The 21,084-nt window shown below is 43.9% G+C and overlaps 1 protein-coding gene across 4 annotated transcripts in view; it reads right to left on the bottom strand.

Annotated features, from left to right (window-relative positions):
• The window catches only part of mast3b (microtubule associated serine/threonine kinase 3b), a 301,525-nt gene that overhangs the window by 45,284 nt on the left and 235,157 nt on the right, over nt 1-21,084 (bottom strand). For all 4 annotated transcript variants that reach the window (XM_072594515.1, XM_072594514.1, XM_072594517.1 and 1 more), the window contains 4 exons: nt 20,412-20,620; nt 9,629-9,832; nt 8,955-9,181; nt 5,956-6,078 (listed from right to left, as the gene is read on the bottom strand). In XM_072594515.1, coding sequence (XP_072450616.1) covers nt 5,956-6,078; nt 8,955-9,181; nt 9,629-9,832; nt 20,412-20,620 — 763 coding nt within the window. The remainder of the gene's footprint in view (nt 1-5,955; nt 6,079-8,954; nt 9,182-9,628; nt 9,833-20,411; nt 20,621-21,084) is intronic.

The raw sequence follows: 21,084 nt of genomic DNA, 5'->3' as shown, positions 1-21,084 counted from the left end.
AGAGATACAAATCAATAAGTTCATTCTGCTGAAGACACCACTGGCACACAACAATAAATTGATGTGATGACTCCTCTATTTCGTCACTGTATAATTATACCATTATATATTTTCTAAGTTCAGCTAAATTGGCTTTTGTAGTAATAAGCATAAGAACAAAAGAAATAGGGATAGGCCATCAGGGCCTTTGAGCCTGCTCCATTATTCAATAAGATCATGGCTGATCTTTTCATGGACTCAGTTCCACTTACCTGCCTGCTCACCATAGTCCATGATTCCTTTACTGTTCAAAAATCTATCTATCTTACCTTCAAAACATTCAACGAGGAAGCCTCAACTGCTTCAATGGACAGGGAATTCCATAGATTCACAATCCTTTGGGTGAAGAAGTTCCTCCTCAACTCAGTTTTAAATCTGCTCCCTCTTATTTTGACGCTATATTCCCTAGTTCTAGGTTCACCCACCAGTGCAAACAACCTCCCTGCTTCTACCTTATCTATTCCCTTCATAGTTTTATATGTTTCTATTAGATCACTCCTCATTCTTCTAAATTCCCAATGAGTATAATCTCAGTCTATTCAATCTCTCATCAATAGCCAACCCTCTCAAATCTGGAATCAACCCAGTGAACCTCCTCTGCACCCCCTCCAGTGCCAGTCCATCCTCTCTCAAATAAGGAGACCAAAACTGCAGGCAGTACTCCAGGTATGGCCTCACTAGCACTCTATGCAGCTGCCACATAACCTCCCTGTTTTTAAATTTCATCCCACAAGCAATGAAGGACAATATTTCATTGTCTTTTGAATTACCTGCTGCACCTGCAGTATATCGGGAAATAGACAGTATACAGAATAGTATATAGGATGGCTGCCACGTGACTGTCCCTGTTAATTCACTGCCAGTCAAATGCAGACCATAAGACCATAAGACATAGGAGTGGAAGTAAGGCCATTCGGCCCATCGTGTCCACTCCGCCATTCAATCATGGCTGATGCGCATTTCAGCTCCACTTACCAGCGTTCTCCCTGTAGTCCTTAATTCCTCTAGACAACAAGAATCTATCAATCTCGGACAACTGGCATATTATCTCAAAATCTATCAAAAAGAGACCTGTTTGGATTTCAATTAACTCTCCTGAAAATACAAGAGAGTTCTCAGCAAAACAGAAAGCCATTTTTCAAAAATCAACTACAGTTCTGCAAAACAATCCAGGCAATCTGCATGTGCTGGTAACTGATGAGGAACAAGAAACCTTTTCACTCTCTCAAAGCTTCCTCGATTTGTTTAATCCACATTGCAACATCCCTTTCAATTACAGAAACCAACAGAATTTCTGAATTTGACTATAGGTCTTCAACCCCTTTACTTTTGAAATTTTAATCTTCAAGAAAGATATGGACTTGCAACATTAATGAACAGAACTGACCTTCATCCTCAATTTGAAAATGTGTTGCTGGAAAAGCGCAGCAGGTCAGGCAGCATCCAAGGAGCAGGAGAATTGACGTTTCGGGCATGAACCTTTCTTCAGGAATCTATTTTGTATTTTGTATTTTGCCTGATAAGTGTGTTGCATTTTGTACATTACACTTCCATTTTAGTTGTGTCATAAACTAATCTTTTGTCTTGCTTGAAAATAATGCTCAATGTTGTAATTTTTAAATTAAAACATCAAAAAGGGTTAATTAAGCTAGATGAATTCACAATAAAAATCAAAAGATCTGTGGATGCTGTAAATCAGAAACAAAAACAGAAATTGCTGAAAAAGCTCAGCAGATGTGGAATCATCTATGGAGAGAAATCTGAGGAAGGATCACTGGGCCCAAAACATTAACTCTGATTTCTTTCCACAGTTGCTGCCAGACCTGCTGAGTTTTTCTCGCAATTTCTGTTTTTTTTTAAGACAAAGTCACAGTTTACTGACCACACTGTGAACATGCTTGAGAGCCATAATAATTTGAAGAAGTTTATACATTTAACAATCTAGATGAAGGAATTGAGGGGATTCTGGCTAAGTTTGCTGACAATACAAAGATAGGTACAGGGACAGATTGCATTGAGGAGGCAGGGAGACTGCAGAAGGACTTGGACATGTAAGGAGAGTGGACAAAAAGTAGAAGATGAAGTACAACATGGGAAAGACTGAGGTCATGCACTTTGGTTGGAAGAATAGAGGCATGGACTATTTTCTAAATGGGGAGAAAATTCAGAAGTCTGAATTGCAAAGAGACTTGAGAGTCCTAGTGTAGGATTCTCTCAAGGTTGAGTCAGTATTTAGGAAGGCAAATGCAATGTCGGCATTTATTTTGAGAGGACTTGAATAGAAAAGCAGGGATGTATTTCTGAGGCTCTATAAGGCTCTGGTCAGACCACATTTGGAGTGTTGTGTGCATTTTGGGCCCCATATCTCAGGAAGGATGTACTGGCCCTGGACTGTGTTTAGAGGAAGCTCACAAGAATGGTCCCAGGAATGAAAAGCTTCACATATGAGGAATATTTGAAGAAACTGGGTCTATACTTGATGGAGTTTAGAAGAATAAAGGTGGATCAAATTGAAACATACAGAATACTGAATAGCCTGGACAGAGTAGATGTTGGGAGGATGCTTCATTAGTAGGAGAGACTAGGATCTGAGGGCATAGCCTTAGAGTAAAGGGAAGACCTTTTAGAATGGAGATACGGAGAAACTTCTTCAATCAGAGAGCGATGAATCTATGGAATTCATTGCCACAGAAGGCTGTGAAGGCCAGGTCATTTAGTATATTTAAGTCTGAGATAGATAGATTCTTGAGTATCAAAGGGATCACGGGTTATGGGGAGAAAGTGGGAGAATGGGGTTGAGAAACCTAGCAGCATGACTGAATGTGGAGCAGACTTGATGGGCTGAATGGCCTAATTTCTGCTCCTATGTCTTATTGTCTAAGTATCAAATTATATGTTCTTTCTACTGTCAAAGTTGCGTTTATAAAATGAATGTCAGAAATGGCTAAATTTGCAACCTGGAGATCAGAAAACTACAGAGAGATAATCAAGGATCTCAATAGTGTTATTGGTGTTCACAAATGAATAATTCCTCTGAACCTACAAGTTCCTTCACTACTGACATTGGGAACATCACACATCCCACGGATATTTTAGAGATTGTTCTTAGTGCTAAGGAGCAGACTCACACTGAAGAACCATTGTCTGTAGATTCTCCAGAAAATCGTCAATTCCTCTTCAAAATATTATTTATTCTTCCTATTGTTCGCTTGATTAGTTCATAGATGAGCCAGCAGGCAGTACCACTGTACAATTCTTCACCTGATCAAACTTCATCCCTTCACATAGGAGCAGCTAACAGCGTTATTTTTCCCTCGCATGTGACCAAAGAAAACGAAAATGAATGAAAATCTCTGGCTGTCATCTTTCTCTGTTGTTTGCAAAGCAGAGATCTCAGAAAACAACACTGAAGGAATACATACTATACATCATCTAAGAGAATTGAGAACATGGTCTTGGCACAAGAGACTGTGAGGAGGTAAAGAGGAAGAGTCAGATAAAAATTAAGCCAAATAATCTACAGGGAGAATTAAAGACTGAAAAGGAGCTGTATCATAAGAGGTTAATAGCATCGGGGTCGATGTTAGATGGTGTTGGATCACATGGAACTGGGACCAGAGAAATCCTCCTTTGCCTTAAAACCATTCAAAAACTCCAAAGAATTACAATTCTCTGAGACATAAAAGTTTATCCTTATCTCTGTTTTAAATCTTGCTCATATACATAGTGTCCCCTAGTTCTGGGTTCTCCCACAAATACCCTCTCCACATCAATATCACCAAGTCCCCTTAGGAACTTATATGTTTTAATCAAGTTATTCTAAACTTCAACAGATACATGCACTGCTATTCAACCTTCCCTCATAAGATGTCTAGTGAATATTTTCTGAATTGTCTCTAGTATTAAAATCCTTCCATAGTTAAGGAGATGGATGATATACACTGTACTGCAGATGTGGTTAGGATTAAGGTTAACCCTACTGCACTGTGTAACTGAAGCAGTTAGTATTCAGTTCTCCTCACAATAAATAATACCTTCTACCTTTCCCCAATATGCACATATTAATCTTGCCATTTGCAAGGTCTTTGTCCATTCACTTAACCTATTTATATTCCTCTGTAGCATTCTTATGTCCTCGTCTACCTATCAATGTGTCAGTGGCAAATTAACCAGCAATATGCCAAAAGGTCTTTTCCTCACAGTAGGGGAATGCAAAACTAAAGGGCATAGGTTTAAGGTTATGGGGGAAAGATTTAAAAGGGAACTAGGGGCAGATTGTTCACACAGAATTATGTGTTTATGGAGTGAACTGTCAGAGGAAGTGATGTACAGTTACAACATTTAAAAGGCATCTAGATGGGTATATGAATAGAAAGGGTTTAGAGGGATATGTGCCAAATGCTGGCAAATATGACTAAATTAATGTAGAATATCTGGTCAGCATGGACATGTTGGACTGAAGGGTCTGTTTGCATGCTGTATAGCTCTAAAACTCTATGATCCTATATCACACACCATTCCCTGATATTTTATTTTCAGCAACAACCTTTGATGTGACACTTTATCAAATACCTTTTGGAAATCTAAATATACTACATCAACTGGTTATCCTCAAACCGCAGAACATGCTAGTTTTTCAAAAAACTGCAATAGTTTGATTAAGTACAATTTCCATTTCATAAAACCATATTGACTCTCCGTAGTTACTTCTAGTGTCCAGTTATAATGTCTTTTATAATAGCTTCTAACATTTCCCATGGATGTTAAACTAACTGGCCAATCAATTCCTGCTTTCTCCCTTTTTGAATAATGGACCAACATTGGCTATTTTCTAACCTAATGGAACTTCCCATAAATCTAGTGAAAATTAGAATTTACTTACCATTTGCCTGGAAGGGTACAGCTCCAAAAACACTCAAGAAGTTTGAAACCTTCCAGGATAAAGCAGACTATTTGATTGGCACCACATCCACAAACATCCACTCCTTCCACCACCGACATTCAGTAGCAGTATATATTGTTGTGTGTACTATCTGCAAGATGCACTGCAGAATTCAAGTGTGGTTTCAAGCCCCATATAGATGTTGCAAGCCCTGTTTATTGCTGTATTCCAATTCCCATGCAATAAACACTATCACACTATTGCTTTCCTTGACTGTTCACTCTAACTGGACTCTCATTTTCTGAGTTCGTCGCACAAGCTCAATTAAGTCTCTCTGAATACCAACATTTACAAGTTGCACAACTTTTGAAAAATGTTCTATTCTTCTATTTTTGTGACTAAAGTAATTAACCTCACACTGCCCCATATTACTGCATCTGTCACCTTGTTGCACATTCACTCAACTTATTTATATCTCTTTGAAGCATCTCTGTGTCCTCCTCACAGCTTACATTTTCATCTATCTTATATCATCAGCGAATTGAGATACATTACTCTCTCTTTATCCAAGTCATTGATAATAATGGTAAATAGCTGAGGCTGCCATACTGATCCTAAAGGGATCCATCAGTCCTAGCGTGTGAACCTGAAAATGCCCCCATTTATCACTCTATATTTCCTTAACCAATCCTCTAACTATTATAATCTCTTACCTCAACATGAAGCCTTACCTTGCCTATCTCCCTCCCTAACAGTATTGCGTTCAGTTACACCATGTGGATTCCTGGAGTTTGGAACATTCAGAGGTATGTAATGAATCTGAAATTTACCTCCAATGCCCCATATTCCACAAAATAATTTTAAAAACGGAATGAAGAGGGAATAGACACAGTGAGTATTGGATGTGAAAGGGGTAAACACTGCAAAATTGTGGATTGAGAATGGGATCAACCTTGTCAATATTAACTGGCTATACTTCTGATAAGAGTGAATCAGAATGAAACCACTGTATCGAGAAAGATGGTAGGACATACCTTCAGGAGGAGTTCCACCACCTCTGTGTGAACAAGTCCCAGGATCGATTCTCCATTGATATGTGTGATCAAGTCACCAGCACATAATCCTGCCTCGTGAGCTGGGCCTCCTTCTTCTACACTCTGTAACAAAGGAAAAACAAGGCTAAATACCAACTTAAAAGATGTTGATATACTGGTGGTTCCTACGTTCTATTTTCAATATCTTGCTCAATCATCACAAAACTAAAGGTTCAGAACCTGAGTACTTTCTCCATTTGAGTGCCATGAATTGTTGCAAGATTCCTTATCTGTTCCTTCATTCTGTCTCGTGCCTTCTGACATCACTCAGTACATTCAAAACTCTAATCCCCACATTGAATCCTGCATTACTCTGCTATTGTCCACTTTCTCTATTACCTTTTCAAATAAAAAACTCAATACGTTTATTCAAATAAGAAATTTTATTCTGACAATTCATAATTTCATTTCTAATTTCTAGATATTCTTCTATTCTTCCCTTCCATAGAGATTGTGTTATTCTTCCTACTACTGATGCTAAACTTTCTGCTTTATAATTCCCTGGATATTCTCCACACTTTTCATTGAATATAGAAATGATATTAGTTATCTGCCTGTCCTCAGACCATCGTTCTCAAACAACTTCCAGGAGGACTATAATAAACATTATTGGCTGAATGGGCAGATAAGTAGCAAATTAAGTTAAACACAGATAAAGGTAAGGTAGTATACTTTGATAGGAAGAATAAAGAGTTATTTATTATTTGAAAGGTGCTAATCTGAGTGGGATAGATGAATAAAAGGTTGTTAGGTATGTCCAATGTAATCCTACTGACTGTGGTCTGGCCATTACTGTCTAGAGATTCCTCAGTGGGTAATGGAATGCTGAAAACAGATTGTCACTCTGGAGCATGCTACATTTTAAAAAGTGTTGGCAGGACACCCCAAAATGTGAGAAAATGTCATAGAGGTGGAAATGGAACTGTAATATACCGCATAAATGATATTACGGAGTTCTAACAGTTGTAGGGCTGCCTGTTTCCTTGCCAATGGCAAAATAGCACAATGGTGGAAGAAGATACCAGGCCATAACACAGACCCTGCCATTTTACTGCCTTTCCCGCCACTTAGTCTATCACCAAGGGCCAAGGTAGACAGGCAGGAGGCTGGAAGAACACAGCAAGCCAGGCAGCATCAGGAAGGGGAGAAGTCAATATTTCAGGTGTAACCCATCTTCAGGACTGGGGATGGGTGTAAGGGGAGCAGCAGATAAAGGGGATAGTTGGGCAGGGTGGTGAAGCGGGGATAGATAAAGACAGGTAGAGGTGAGACCTAGTTGGTCAACGGGAGGAATGAACCTGGTTGGTGGCTGGGAGGAGTGGAAGAGAGGGGCAGGGGCTGGGAGGGGAGTCAGGGAGATCTCAATGTTGAACCCTTCGTGCTGTAGGCTGCCCAGGCGGAAGATGACATGTTGTTCCTTCAAATTGCGGTTTGGTTCACTGTGGCAATGGAGGAGGCCAAGGATGGTCATGTCGAAAGGGAGTGGGACAGGGAAGTGAAATAGGCGGTGACTGGGAGGTCTGGATAGCCCCTGTGGGCCCGGCTACAATGCTCGGTGAACTGTTCCCTAAGTTTACATTCGGTCTCCCCGATGTTTAGATTACTTACAGTGTGGAAACAGGCCCTTCGGCCCAACAAGTCCACACTGACCCGCCGAAGCGCAACCCACCCATACCCCTACATTTACCCCTTACCTAACATTACAGGCAATTTAGCATGGCCAATTCACCTGACCTGCACATCTTTGGACTGTGGGAGGAAACCGGAGCACCCGGAGGAAAGCCACGCTGACACGGGGAGAATGTGCAAACTCCACACAGTCAGTCGCCTGAGGCAGGAAATGAACCCAGTAGAGAAGACCACATCGGGAGCACCTGATGCAGTAAACTAGGTTGGGAGAGAGGCAAGTGAACCTCTGTCTCACTTGGAAGGACTGTTTGGGGCCCTGGATTGAGGTGAGGGGAAGTGGTGGACCTGCAGGCCTTGCATCTTTTCTGGTTGCAGGGGAAGGTACCTGGGGTTTTGGGGGATTGGTGGGCAGAGTGGAGCGAACCAAGGATTGGCGAAGGGAATGGTCCTTGCGGTAGTCAGAGAGCGGTGAGAAGGGGAAGATATTCCTGGCGGTGGGGTCTAACTGAAGTTGGCGGAAGTGCTTAAGGATAATGCGTTGGATGCACAGACTGGTGGGTTGGTAGGTGAGGACAAGGGGGATCTCTGTTTTTATTGTGTTTGGAGAGGGGTTTAGATAAGTGGAACAGGGAATGGGAGTAGTGCGGTGGAGGGCTGTCTGGATGCCGGGGGTAGGTGGGGGAAGCACATTGTTCGAAATAAGTGGACATCTGGGATGCTTGGAAGTGGAATGTCTCTTTGTCTGAGCAGATGTGGTAGAGGAATTGGGATAACAGCATGGAGTTCTTGCAGGATAGTGGATGGGAGGTGGTGTAGTCCAGGTAGTTGTGAGTGTCTGTGGGTTCGTAGTAAACATTTGCCTGGAGACTGTCGTCAGAAATGGAAATGGAGACGTCACGACAGGAGAAGGAGGTGTCAGAGATGGACCAAATGAATTTGAGGGTGCAGTGGAAGCTGTGGGCAAAGTCAATGAACCCCCAGTTCAGCCTAGCTGTGCCTATGCAGTCATCGATATAACGGTGGAAGAGAACCAGGTTGTACCCTCTACCTGTCTCCACTTATCCCCACTTCACCACCCTGCTCCCGCCACCCCCTTCATCTGCAGTTCCCCTTACACCCGCCCCAAGTCCTGAAGAAGGGTTACTCCTGAAATGTCGATTCCTCCACTTCCTGCTGTTCCTGGCTTGCTATGTTCTCCCAACCTCCTGCTGGATTCCAGCATCTGCAGTTTTTTTGTCTTGCATCATCAAGGGCCAGCAAACTTCCAGCCAATATCTCCTGACCCACACCTGAATTAACTCAAGTCTTACCCAAACCATGTGGTGCACAGTATATACATCACTGTCCCCCACATAAACTCGAATTGCTTGTAACGTGAATCCAAATTTTTTTCCGGAACTGTGAATAATTATTGGAGGTCGCAAACTTGTGATGTTCAATGAGTGATCACGACTTGGTGAGGTGTCTCGGGATGAGGTGTTCGATGAAAATGATCTTGGCGACACAGGACCAACCACTGGCACTGAAGCAAACCCACCTGGAAAAAGGACAGTTTCCGTCTGTCACAATGAGTTCACTGATCGAACAATTGTTTGAAAGAAACTCTGCTTCCATTAACAACTTGAATCATGTCTTTCTCTGTCACATAATGCGAGACGAATGCACAACTAGGGAATATTAGGCTTGAGGAAATGTGGATGTAAGTTTATTAGAAATGAAAGTAAAGATGAAAGTTATAACTTTAAGGCAGTGGCTACTAAGAGCCAAAAGCGGGATGACAAAATGCAGAGTCCCAGGCAGCCACATTCAGAGTCTCTGCTCCGAATGATCTCTGCAACCTGTGTTCCTGTAAGTAACGAAGGTGCAGCAGCTGGGGTTTGCTCTCAGTCACTTGGAGACAATCAATGAACTATGCAACAGCTACAGTAATTAAGTGACAATTACTCTGAAATTCCATCTAAGATGCATTTACTGTCTTGCTTACCGGGTGTGAGAGTAAGTGAAAGGGCACTGATGGATGCAGACTTGGGGACTGTACTTGCAGCTGTCAACCGGTCTTCCTCTGTGATTTCAAGCTGACCCTTGATTTTGTGAGTTGTTATGGGATATGATCCTTTCGGGGTGGAGCTTCTGTGCCCCATACTGTTGCTACGTATGCGTATGCGATTAATACTGTTGGTAAGAACATCTGGAAAACACAAAGTCAGACAAGAAGGCAAACTGAGACTTGCATGCTCCCAGTAAAATGATTTCTAACAGATAGAGAGCAGCTAAAATGATTTGTTAAAATAAATTCACATTGTTGTGTGACAACTGATTTTCCATCTCAGCTCTGCAATTTGTCTTATGAATGTGAGAACTGGTCAAACATCAAATTTTCAAAACCCATACTTAACTTAAAGTGAACTGAATTAACAGAAGATTCTGAAAGGGAGATGCTTTGATCATACGAATTCTGCCCAGAGACAGGTCCATGTTATTTGGTAGTCACAGGAATAGAGGCCCAGGCTGAATCTACTGAAATCCCTTGATGAAAAAGCGGGAAAGACATTAGGTGCAGTTGGTACAGACTATGTTACCTAGAGGGCCAGGGAGGAGGTTAAAAAATGACTGCTACTCTGAGAATCAAAAGAAAAGCCACCAGGCAGAATGTTGGCGGGAAATGATTTTCAGTTTGAAGAGCTGGAATACATGGAGTTTTAAGGTACAAGGATTCACTCCAGCGAGTCCTGCTTCTGGATGTAAGAGATAACTCCATAGACTTGCAAAAAAGGCACTGGGAGACTAGCCTTAATGTGGCAAAAAGAAAGGAACCTAATGGAAAAGACTGGAGATTTGGACTTGAACTGTCCATTTATTTCTAAGAGAGTTGTGACACGGTAGAAAATTAGCATTCTTACCCAGGTACTGTCATGCCTTACCGGGTAGTGTGCTGGAACGCAAGCCCCTCTATTCTCAGAGTCATCACAAAAGTTGAATACTTTAAAATAAATACTTGGAATTCCCCAATTCACCTTACTTTCAGACCCAGGTTGACATAAATCTTGGCTCAGTTCTGGACTGAATAAGAAGTATTATTTTTACAGATAAATAGACCCGAGCTACAATTATGAACTATTAGCATAGAACTGGCTAAAACTCCAGTCCCCTTTTAAAATGCCCCACCTACTTGCACACATTAACAGTCTTACACATGCAGAGGGAAAAATGGGGACTTATCTTCAGAGGGAAAGACTGGGAAGGCAGTTGGCTGGCCCCTGTTCATAGGGTTTGCTGAGACGGTTCTTGTGCTGATCAGAATATTGCTTCTCAACTTTTCTTCTCAGGATGTTTTCACAGGTTTGCAGAGGCACAGGGTGGCTGGCCTCACACTTACAGAGGTTGCTGACTTATTAATTAAATGTTACAGTTTGCAAAAACTGCTGAAGGGAGAATGAAGAGGTTTTTCTCAGGCTTAAAATGTCTTTTTACAATCGAGAACAGACAGAGTTCCTGAGCTTGTTGACATCTAAAACCTTTTCACTATCTTCAGCACTAGCCTCCAGATGTTGGGAAGGAGGAATGGTTTTAATAACCAAAGATTGTTGAAAGCATGGTTAGTAAGTTTGCAGATGACACCAAAATCAGTGATATAAGGGACAGTGAAGAAAATTATCTAAGATTATGAAGTGATCTTGATCATTAGGTCAATAGGCTGAGGAGTGGCAAATTGGGTTTAATTTGGATAAATGCAAGGTATTACATTTTGGTAAAACAAATGAGGGCAGGACTTATATAATTAAAAGTAGGGTCTTGGATAGTATCATACAACAGGGCGAACTAGGGGTTCAGGTACAAAATTCTTTGAAGTTTGGTTAGAGAGTGGTGATGGAGGAAGCCCAGGACCTGCATGTCCTAGGCTGAGTGGGAGGGGGAGTTGAAGTGTTCGGCCACGGGGCGGTGTGGTTGGTTGGTGCAGGTGTCCTGGAGATGCTCCCTAAAGCACTCTACGAGGAGGCGTCCAGTCTCCCCAATTTAGAGGAGACCACATCGGGAACAACGGATACAATAAATGACATTTGTGGATGTGCAGGTGAAACTTTGATGGATATGGAAGGCTCCTTTGGTGCCTTGGATGGAGGTGAGGGGGGAGGTGAGGGCGCAGGTTTTGAAATTCCTGCGGTGGCCAGAGAAGGTGCCAGCAGGGTAGGGTGGGTTGGTGGGGGGCGTGGACGTAATGAGGGAATTGCAGAGGGAATGGTCTTTACGGAAAGTGGATAATGGTGGGGAGGGCAATATATCTCTGGTGGTGGGGTCTGTTTGTAGATGGCTGAAATGGAGGACGATGATGCGATCTTTACGGAGGTTGGTGGGGTGGAAGGTGAGGACTGGGGGTTCTGTTCTTGTTGCGGTTGGAGGGGTGGGGTTTGAGGGCATAGGTATGGGAAGTGGATGAGATGCGCTGGAGGGCATCATCAATCATGTGGGAGGGGTAATGCGGTCTTTAAAGAAGGAGGCCATCTGCTGTGTTCTGTGGTAGAACTGGCCCAACTAACAAAGAGACAGGCACCACTGGGGGCCAGGCAGATGCCCATGGCTACCCCTTTCATCTGAAGGAAGTGGGAAAAATTGTTGAGGGTGAATAATCAGTAATTTCTCCTTTGTATCTCCCACTTCTTTCAGACGAAAGGGGTAGCTATGGGCACCCACATGGGCCTCAGCTATGACTGTCTCTTTGTCAGGTACATGGAACAGTCCATCTTCCGCAGTTACGTCAGCACCATTCCTCACCTTTTCCTCCACTACATTGATGACTGTATCGGCGCCACCTCATGCTCCCATGAAGAGGTTGAACAGTTTGTCAACTTCACCAACACATTCCACCCTGACCTTAAGTTCACCTGGACAATCTCAGACACCTCCCTCCCCTTCTTGAACTTCTCTTCCTCCATCAATGGTGACCAACTCAACACTGACATCTTCTACAAACCTACCAACTCCCACAGTTATCTGGACTACACCTCCTCCCACCCTCCCTCCTGCAAAAACGCTATCCCTTATTCCCAATTCCTCCACCTCTGCTGCATCTGCTCCCGGAGGACCAGTACCACCACAGAATACACCAGATAGCTTCTTCCTATTAAGACCACAATTTCCCCTCCCATGTAGTTGATGCCCTCAAGCACATCTCATCCACTTCCTGCACCTCTGCCCTCAAACCCTATTCCTCCAACCGCAACAAGAACAGAACCCCCCTGGTCCTCACCTTCCACCCCACCAACCAAAGAGGACATCCATCAAAGTTTCACCTGCATATCCACACATGCCATTTACTGTATCCGTTGCTCCCGGTGCAGTCTCCTCTACATTGGGAAGACAGGATGCCACCTCGCAGAGCGCATCAGGGTACATCTCCAGGACACCAGCACCAATCAACCCCACTGCCCCGTGGCCAAACATTTCAACTCCCCCTCCCACTCTGCCGAAGACATGCAGGTCCTGGGCCTCCCCCATCACCACTCCCTCCCCACCTGATGGAAGATCTCATGTTCCGCCTCAGGACCCTCCAACCCCAGGGCATCAATGTGGACTTCCCCAGTTTCTTCATTTCCCCTCCCCCCACCTTATCCCAATTACAACTTTCAAACTTGGCACCATCCTCATGAGGTGGTCCTACTGTCCATCTTCCTTCCCACCTATCCACTCCACCCTCCCTCCCCTCAGACCTGTCACCTTTACCTCCACCTCCATCTACCTATCGCACACTCAGCCACATTCCCCCAGCCCCATCCTCCTCCCATTTATTTCACCACCACCTTGGCTCACAGTCTTCATTCCTGATGAAGGGCTTTTGCCCAAAGCATCTATTCTCCTGCTCCTTGGATGCTGCTGGGTCTGTTTCTGTGCTGTATGCCTCTGACATACAGCAGCAACTCAAAGGGCGGCCAGCTTACACCAGGGGCCTGCTGGGAGCGGTGAGTCACTGATTTGTGCTTTTAAATTTAAAGTCAGAGAGCAGAGGTTTCTGGGAAAGGAGGGACTTCTTATTTTTATTTCTGGCCTGCTATATAAGTCAGTGTCTTTTCAACCCGAGACCCTACCTCCACCCAACCACCTCCTCTAACTTTAAAGACCAGGGACATATCAGGTAAGCGTCTCTTTTTTACTTTGTGACTAAGGGACTAGCAGGGATGACAGTGCAGGGAGAGCAATGTTCCTCCTGCATGATGTTTGAGGTCAGGGACACCAATAGTGTCCCATCTAAGAGCATCTGCAGGAACTGCACCCATCTCTCGCTCCTCCAAGAGTGGGTTAGGGAACTGGAGCAGGAGCTGGATGAACTTCAGATCACTCGGGAGGCAGAGCCTGTGATAGGTAGGAGTTACAGGGAAATAGTTACTCCCAGGCATGAAGAAAACTGGGTGACTGTTCGAAAGGGGAAAAAACAGCCAGTGGAGGGATCCCCTGTGGTTGTTCCCCTGAAAAACAGGAGGGTTTCCTGACACAGTATGTCGAAGGGCCGACAAGACGGGAGGCCACACTGGATCTGGTGCTTGGTAATGAACCAGGCCAGGTGTTTGATTTAGTTGTGGGTGAGCACTTCGGAGAGAGTGACCATAATTCAGTTATGTTTAGTTTAGCGATGGAAAGTGATAGGTACATGCCACAGGTCAAGGGTTATCGATGGGGCAAGGGCAATTATAATGCGATTAGGCAAGAATTAGGATGCATAGAATGGGGGAGCAAAATGCAGGGGATGCAGACAGTGGAAATGAGGAGCTGGTTTAAGGGACAGATATTGCGTGTCCTTGATAGGTATATCCCTGTCAGGTGGGGAGGAAGTGATAAGGTCAGGGAACCGTGCATCTCTTGTCAAGCAGAAGAAGGAGGCTTATGTGTTGATGAGGTAAAATGGTTCAGATGAGGCAATGGCGAGTTACAGATCAGCGAGGAAGGATTTAAAGAGAGAGTTAAGAAGAGCAAAGAGAGGACACGAGAAGTCTTTAGCAAATAGAATAAAGGAGAATCCTAAAGCTTTCTATAGGTATGTGAGGAATAAAAGGTTAATTAGGAAGGAAGGAAGGAAGATGTGTTGGACATTTTGAACAACTTGAGGATAGACAAGTCCCCCGGGCCTGACGGGATATATCCTAGGATTATGTGGGAAGCAAGAGAGGAAATTGCAGTACCGTTGACAATGATCTTCTCGTCTTCACTGGCAACTGGGGTGGTACCAGGGGACTGGAGAGTAGCGAATGTTGTGCCCCTGTTCAAAAAAGGGAATAGGGATAACCCCGGGAATTACAGGCCAGTTAGTCTTACTTCTGTGGTAGGCAAAGTAATGGAAAGGGTACTGAGGGATAGGATTTACGAGTATCTGGAAAGACACTGCTTGATTAGGGACAGCCAGCACGGATTTGTGAAGGGTAGGTCTTGCCTTACAAGTCTTATTGAATTCCTCGAGGAGGTGACCAAGCATGTGGATGAGGGTAGAGCAGTGGATGTAGTATACATGGATTTTAGTAAGGCATTTGATAAGGTTCCCCATGGTAGGCTTATGCGGAAAGTCAGGAGGCATGGGATAGAGGGAAATTTGGCCAATTGGATAGAAAACTGGCTAACCGGTCGAAGTCAGAGAGTGGTGGTAGATGGTAAATATTCAGCATGGAGTCCAGTTACAAGTGGAGTTCCGCAGGGATCAGTTCTGGGTCCTCTGCTGTTTGTAATTTTTATTAATGACTTAGATGAGGGAGTCGAAGGGTGGGTCAGTAAATTTGCAGATGAGACAAAGATAGGTGGAGTCGTGGACAGTGAGGAGGGCTGTTGTCGGCTGCAGAGGGACTTAGATATGATGCAGAGCTGGGCTGAGGAGTGGCAGATGGAGTTCAACCCTGCCAAGTGTGAGGTTGTCCATTTTGGAAGAACAAATAAGAATGCGGAATACAGGGTTAATGGTAGGGTTCTTGGTCAGGTGGAGGAACAGAGGGATCTTGGGTCTATGTACATAGATCTTTGAAGGTTGCCACTCAGGTGGATAGAGTTTGTAAGAAGGCCTATGGAGTATTATCGTTCATTAGCAGAGGGATTGAATTCAAGAGTCGTGAAGTGATGTTGCAGCTGTACAGGACTTTGGTTAGGCCACATTTGGAGTACTGTGTGCAGTTCTGGTCGCCTCACTTTAGGAAAGATGTGGAAGCTTTGGAGAGGGTACAGAGAAGATTTACCAGGATGTTGCCTGGAATGGAGAGTAGGTCATACGAGGATAGGTTGAGAGTTCTCGGCCTTTTCTCGTTGGAACGGCGAAGGATGAGGGGTGACTTGATAGAGGTTTATAAGATGATCAGAGGAATAGATAGAGTAGACAGTCAGAAACTTTTTCCCCGGGTACAACAGAGTGTTACAAGGGGACATAAATTTAAGGTGAAGGGTGGAAGGTATAGGGGAGATGTCAGGGGTGGGTTCTTTACCCAGAGAGTGGTGGGGGCATGGAATGCGCTGCCCGTGGGAGTGGTAGAGTCAGATTCATTGGCGACCTTTAAGCGGCATTTGGATAGGTACATGGATGGGTGCTTAATCTAGGATAGAAGTTCGGCACAACATCGTGGGCCGAAGGGCCTGTTCTGTGCTGTATTGTTCTATGTTCTATGTTCTATGTAGGGTAGGAATAGGGCCAGTCAAAGACAGAAGAGGGAAGTTGAGTGTGGACCCTGTGGAGATCGGAGAGGTGCTAAACGAACATTTCTCATCGATCTTCACTCAGGAAAAGGAGAATATTGTAGAGGAGAAGAATGAGGTACGAGATTTTAGACTAGAAAGGATCGAGGTTAGTTATGAAGAGGTGTTATCAATTCTAGAAGGAGTGAAAGTAGACAAGTCCCCTGGGTCGGATGGGATTTATCCGAGGATTCTCTGGGAAGATAGGGAGGAGATAGCAGAGCCTTTGGCTTTGATATTTGAGTTGTCATTGTCTATGGGTTTCGTACCTGAGGACTGGAGGATTGCAAATGTTGTCCCCTTGTTGAAAAAGGGCAGTAGAGATGACCCAGGTAATTATAGACAGTGAGCCTTACTTCTGTTGTAGGAAAGGTTTTGGAAAGGATTATAAGAGATAAGATTTATAATCGTTTAGCAAGCAACAATTTGATTTCAGATAGTCAACATGGTTTCATTAAGGGCAGGTCATGTCTCACAAACCTCATTGTGTTTTTTGAGAAGGTGACCAAGCATGTAGATGAGGGTAGGACAGTTGACGTGGTATACATGGACTTCAGTAAAGCCATTGATAAGGTTCTACATGGTAGGCTGTTGGAGAAAATCCAGAGGCATGGAATTGAGGATGACTTAGCAGTTTGGATTAGAAACTGCTTTCTGGAAGAAGGCAGCGAGTGGTGGTTGATGGAAAATATTCAGCCTGGAGTCTGGTTACTAGTGGTGTTCCACAAGGATCTGTTTTGGGACCACTGCTGTTTGTCATTTTTATAAATGACTTAGACGCAGACATAGGTGGATGGATTAGTAAATTTGCAGATGACACTAAAGTCGGTGGAGTAGTGGACAGTTTGGAAGAATGTTACAGATTGCAGGGGGACTTGGATAAACTGCAGAATTGGGCTGAGAGGTGGCAAATGGAGTTCAATGCAGCTAAATGTGAGGTGATGTACTTTGGGAAGAATAACAGGATGGCAGAGTACTGGGTCAATGGAAAGATTCTTGGTAGTGTGGATGTGCAGAGGGATCTTGGAGTCCATGTGCATAGATCCCTGAAAGTTGCCACCCAGGTGGATAGTGCTGTTAAGAAGGCATATGGTGTGTTAGGTTTCATTGGTAGAGGGATTGAGTTCCGGAGCCGCAATATCATGCTGCAACTATACAAAACGGTAGTGCGGCCACAGTTGGAATATTGTGTACAGTTCTGGTTGTCATATTTCGGGAAGGATGTGGAAGCATTGGAAAAGGTGCAGAGGAGATTTACCAGGATGTTGCCTGGTCTGGAGGGAAGGTCTTATGAGGAAAGGCCAAGAGACTTGGGTCTTTTCTCATTGGCAAGAAGAAGGCTAAGGGGGGATTTGATGGAGGCATACAAGATGATCAGAGGATTAGATAGGGGAGACAGTGAGTCTTTTTCCGATGATGATGACATCAGCTTGTATGAGGGCGCATAACTACAAATTGAGGGGTGATAGATTTAAGACAGATGTCAGAGGCAGGTTCTTTACTCAGAGAGTGGTACGGGTGTGGAATGCTCTACCTGCCAATGTAGTCAACTCAGCCACATTAGGGAGATTTAAACAATCCTTGGATAAGCACATGGATGATGATGGGATAGTATAGGGGGACGAGCTGAGAAAAGTCCACAGGTCAGCACAACATCTCGGGCCGAAGGGCCTGTTCTGCACTGTATTGTTCTATGTTCTATGACTCTATTACTTGTCCTGTTCCCATTATTTTTCAGTCTCCCTGTATGGACCTTGATTTTTCTGCCTTTCATTTTTCTTACTCCCCTTTCTGTCTTGTGTTCTCTTCCTGGATACCCCTTCCTCTGACTCCTTGAATAGTTACTCATGCCCCTGCCATTTTAATTTGAACACTCCCTAAATGCTCCGGCAAATGCTCATCTAGGGCACCTGCCCAGGTGTAACCTATTCAGTTTGTACTGGTGCCAGCTCCCCCAGAACTGATCCCAAAGCCCTACGAATCTGAAACCTTTGCTCTCTCCTTCCAGCCATGAGCTCCTCTGAGATACCCTGCTACTTCTACTCTGACCAGCACACGGCACTGATAGTAATCTTGAGATCACTACTTTTTAACTGACATCCTAACATCGTATATTCGACTTTTTAGGACCTCATCACTTTTTATTACTTATGTGGGCGGCACGGTGGCACAATGGTTCGCACTGCTGCCTCACAGCGCCAGAGACCCGGGTTCAATTCCCGCCTCAGGCGACTAACTGTGTGGAGTTTGCACGTCCTCCCCGTGTCTGCGTGGGTTTCCTCCAACAGTCCAAAGATGTGCAGGTCAGGTGAATTGGCCATGCTAAATTGCCCGTAGTGTTAGGTAAGGAGTAAATGTAGGGGTATGGGTGGGTTGCGCTTCGGCGGGTCGGTGTGGACTTGTTGGGCCGAAGGGCCTGTTTCCACACTGTAAGTAAGTAAGTAATGTCATTGGTACCAATACGTACCACAACCACTGACTGTTAACCTTCCTCTTCAAATTATCCTCAAGTTGCACCAAGGCATCCTTGATCCTATCACCAGGATGCAACATCCTGATGCAGCCACAGAAATGCCTTGTTATTCCTCTTCCAATTAATCCCCTATAAATATTGTATTCCCACATTTTTTACATCTCTCAGTGCAGCAGAGCCAACCAAAGTGCAACAACTTTCACTGTTGCTGCTTTCCCTTGAGAGGCCAGTATCCAAAATAGTACATCTGTTTTGTGGGATAATAGCCACAGAAGAGTCCTGCACTGCCTGCTTAGTCTTCTTCTGCCTGATCGGAACCCATACCCTTTCTGCCTATGGAGTTTTAGCCTGCAATATGACCACCTGTCTATACATGCTATTCACAACACTCTGTCTCGCAGATGCTCTACTTGTCTCCAGCCACTGCTCCAGCTCCGAATCCTGCCTTTCCAGGAGCCAAAGCTGAAGACACATCCTGTGCAAATAGTGGCACAAGGCAGTGGAACTGTTCCTAGTTTCTCACAAAGAGAAAACCACAGCTTTAGCTCCCTTGCCATAACATATCCCTTTCAAATTAAACCTTTTGGGAGATGCTGAATATAAAATAATATCGTTTACTGGAGGGCCCTTATTCCCTAGACCTTGTTACTAAAGATTATAATCCTTACAAACTATAAGCTACAAGAAAAACAGCAAAAAGCACCTTTACCCCCCCCCCCCCCCACACATTGAATTCCCACTCCACTCCAAATTCCCAGAAACACACATTGTGTCTCTCTCAAGATATGTTCTCTCCTGAGAGCTCGTGCTAAGCTGTCTGATCACAAATGTTAATACATCAATATCATATTTAAAATTAACAATCGATTCAGAATCAATTACTAATTAGGAAAAAGATATAGTGTGACAGTCAGTGGTGTTAATTCCATTGAATGACAAGGTATGATAGTTAGATTGTTTCTTATTGGAGATTGTCATTGCTTGGAATTTGTGCGGATTAATGTCACCTGACAATTTTCAGCCCAAGTCTGGACATTGTCCAGATCTAGTTGCATCTGGGCATGGTTCTGCTTCAGTGCCTGAGGTGTTGTGAATGGTGCTAAATATTGTGCAATCATCTGCAAACATCCCCAAATCATCTGAGCTTATGATGAAGGGTAGGTCATTGATGAAGCAGTTGAAGATAGTTGAGCCTAGGACACTTGCCTGGGGAACTCCTGCAAAGATGTCCTTGAGCTGAGAGGGTTAGAGTTCTTGTTATTTGTCACCAACTGATTATTATTTATTTTTGGATGCTTGCTATAAGCTAATTGGCTACATTTTAAAATCATTTTTGTCAAATCTAAGGGGAGGGCCAAATGTGCTATACAAATGGACCTCATTCTTTCTCCCACACACAATGTTGCTGACCTACCCAACAAAGCCCATCCAGATATGTGGTGCAATCCCTCCATACCATAGTCTGTCTCTTAACTCAATGAAAAACCTCACCCAAACCTAGTGAAACCTTCCCCTCCATCCAAGTACCATTCCACTCAGCCACTGTTCAGTGCATCATTCTTTTCCTCCCCATCCCACCCTTCATGCAGGAGATTCTCACCTGAGAATGTCTGGGCTCTGGTTCTATTTGACTCTGTTTGCAATCCTTGCTTCTCTGGCTCCAATGCTTGTTGGGTCAGTGCTGAGATCTCACTCTCATCCTCATTGGAGAATGCAAACCAGGGTACAGTGTCTGAGCTGGGAACGCAGTGAGTGGCACTGACACCTTTGTCAAAGTGGGAGCTCGCTGAGGAGGCTCGAGGTCTCAGGCTATTCAATAAAAAATGTAATGGTTACACTTCATAAAGCTGTAAACAAGCAGCTCTTACAAAAGCCTCCAACAATACAATCATGAAAGCATCATGGAACAGAAGAGTCTTTCAGACCACCTTCTCTGTGCTAGCTCAGTGTGTGATAAAATGTTTCCTGGTCTCACTCCTGAAATGCTTGTCTTTAATTTTTACACAATTCTATGAGGCTAACTTTTCCAACCATCGAAGAATTGCTCTCTATCAAACCCTATCAGGTGTCTTGAAGACTCTGCCTAAATCACTCCTGGGCCTTCTCACTTCTAGAGATGACAAATCTCTTCATTTAATTTTTCCCCTCAATGCCTTGGTATCCTTCAAGCCTTGACCTGGGCCAAATAAAAGTTGAGGATGGACTCTCCACACCCCAGTGTAAATTTCAACAGATACAAAGGCTCTTTAATTAATATGAGCCTGTTTCTAGGA

Source organism: Chiloscyllium punctatum, chromosome 24 (genome assembly GCF_047496795.1).
Source record: "Chiloscyllium punctatum isolate Juve2018m chromosome 24, sChiPun1.3, whole genome shotgun sequence".
Classification (NCBI taxonomy): domain Eukaryota; kingdom Metazoa; phylum Chordata; class Chondrichthyes; order Orectolobiformes; family Hemiscylliidae; genus Chiloscyllium; species Chiloscyllium punctatum.
Note: the sequence above shows the minus strand (reverse complement) of the source record. Positions and strands in the feature narration are given on the sequence as shown.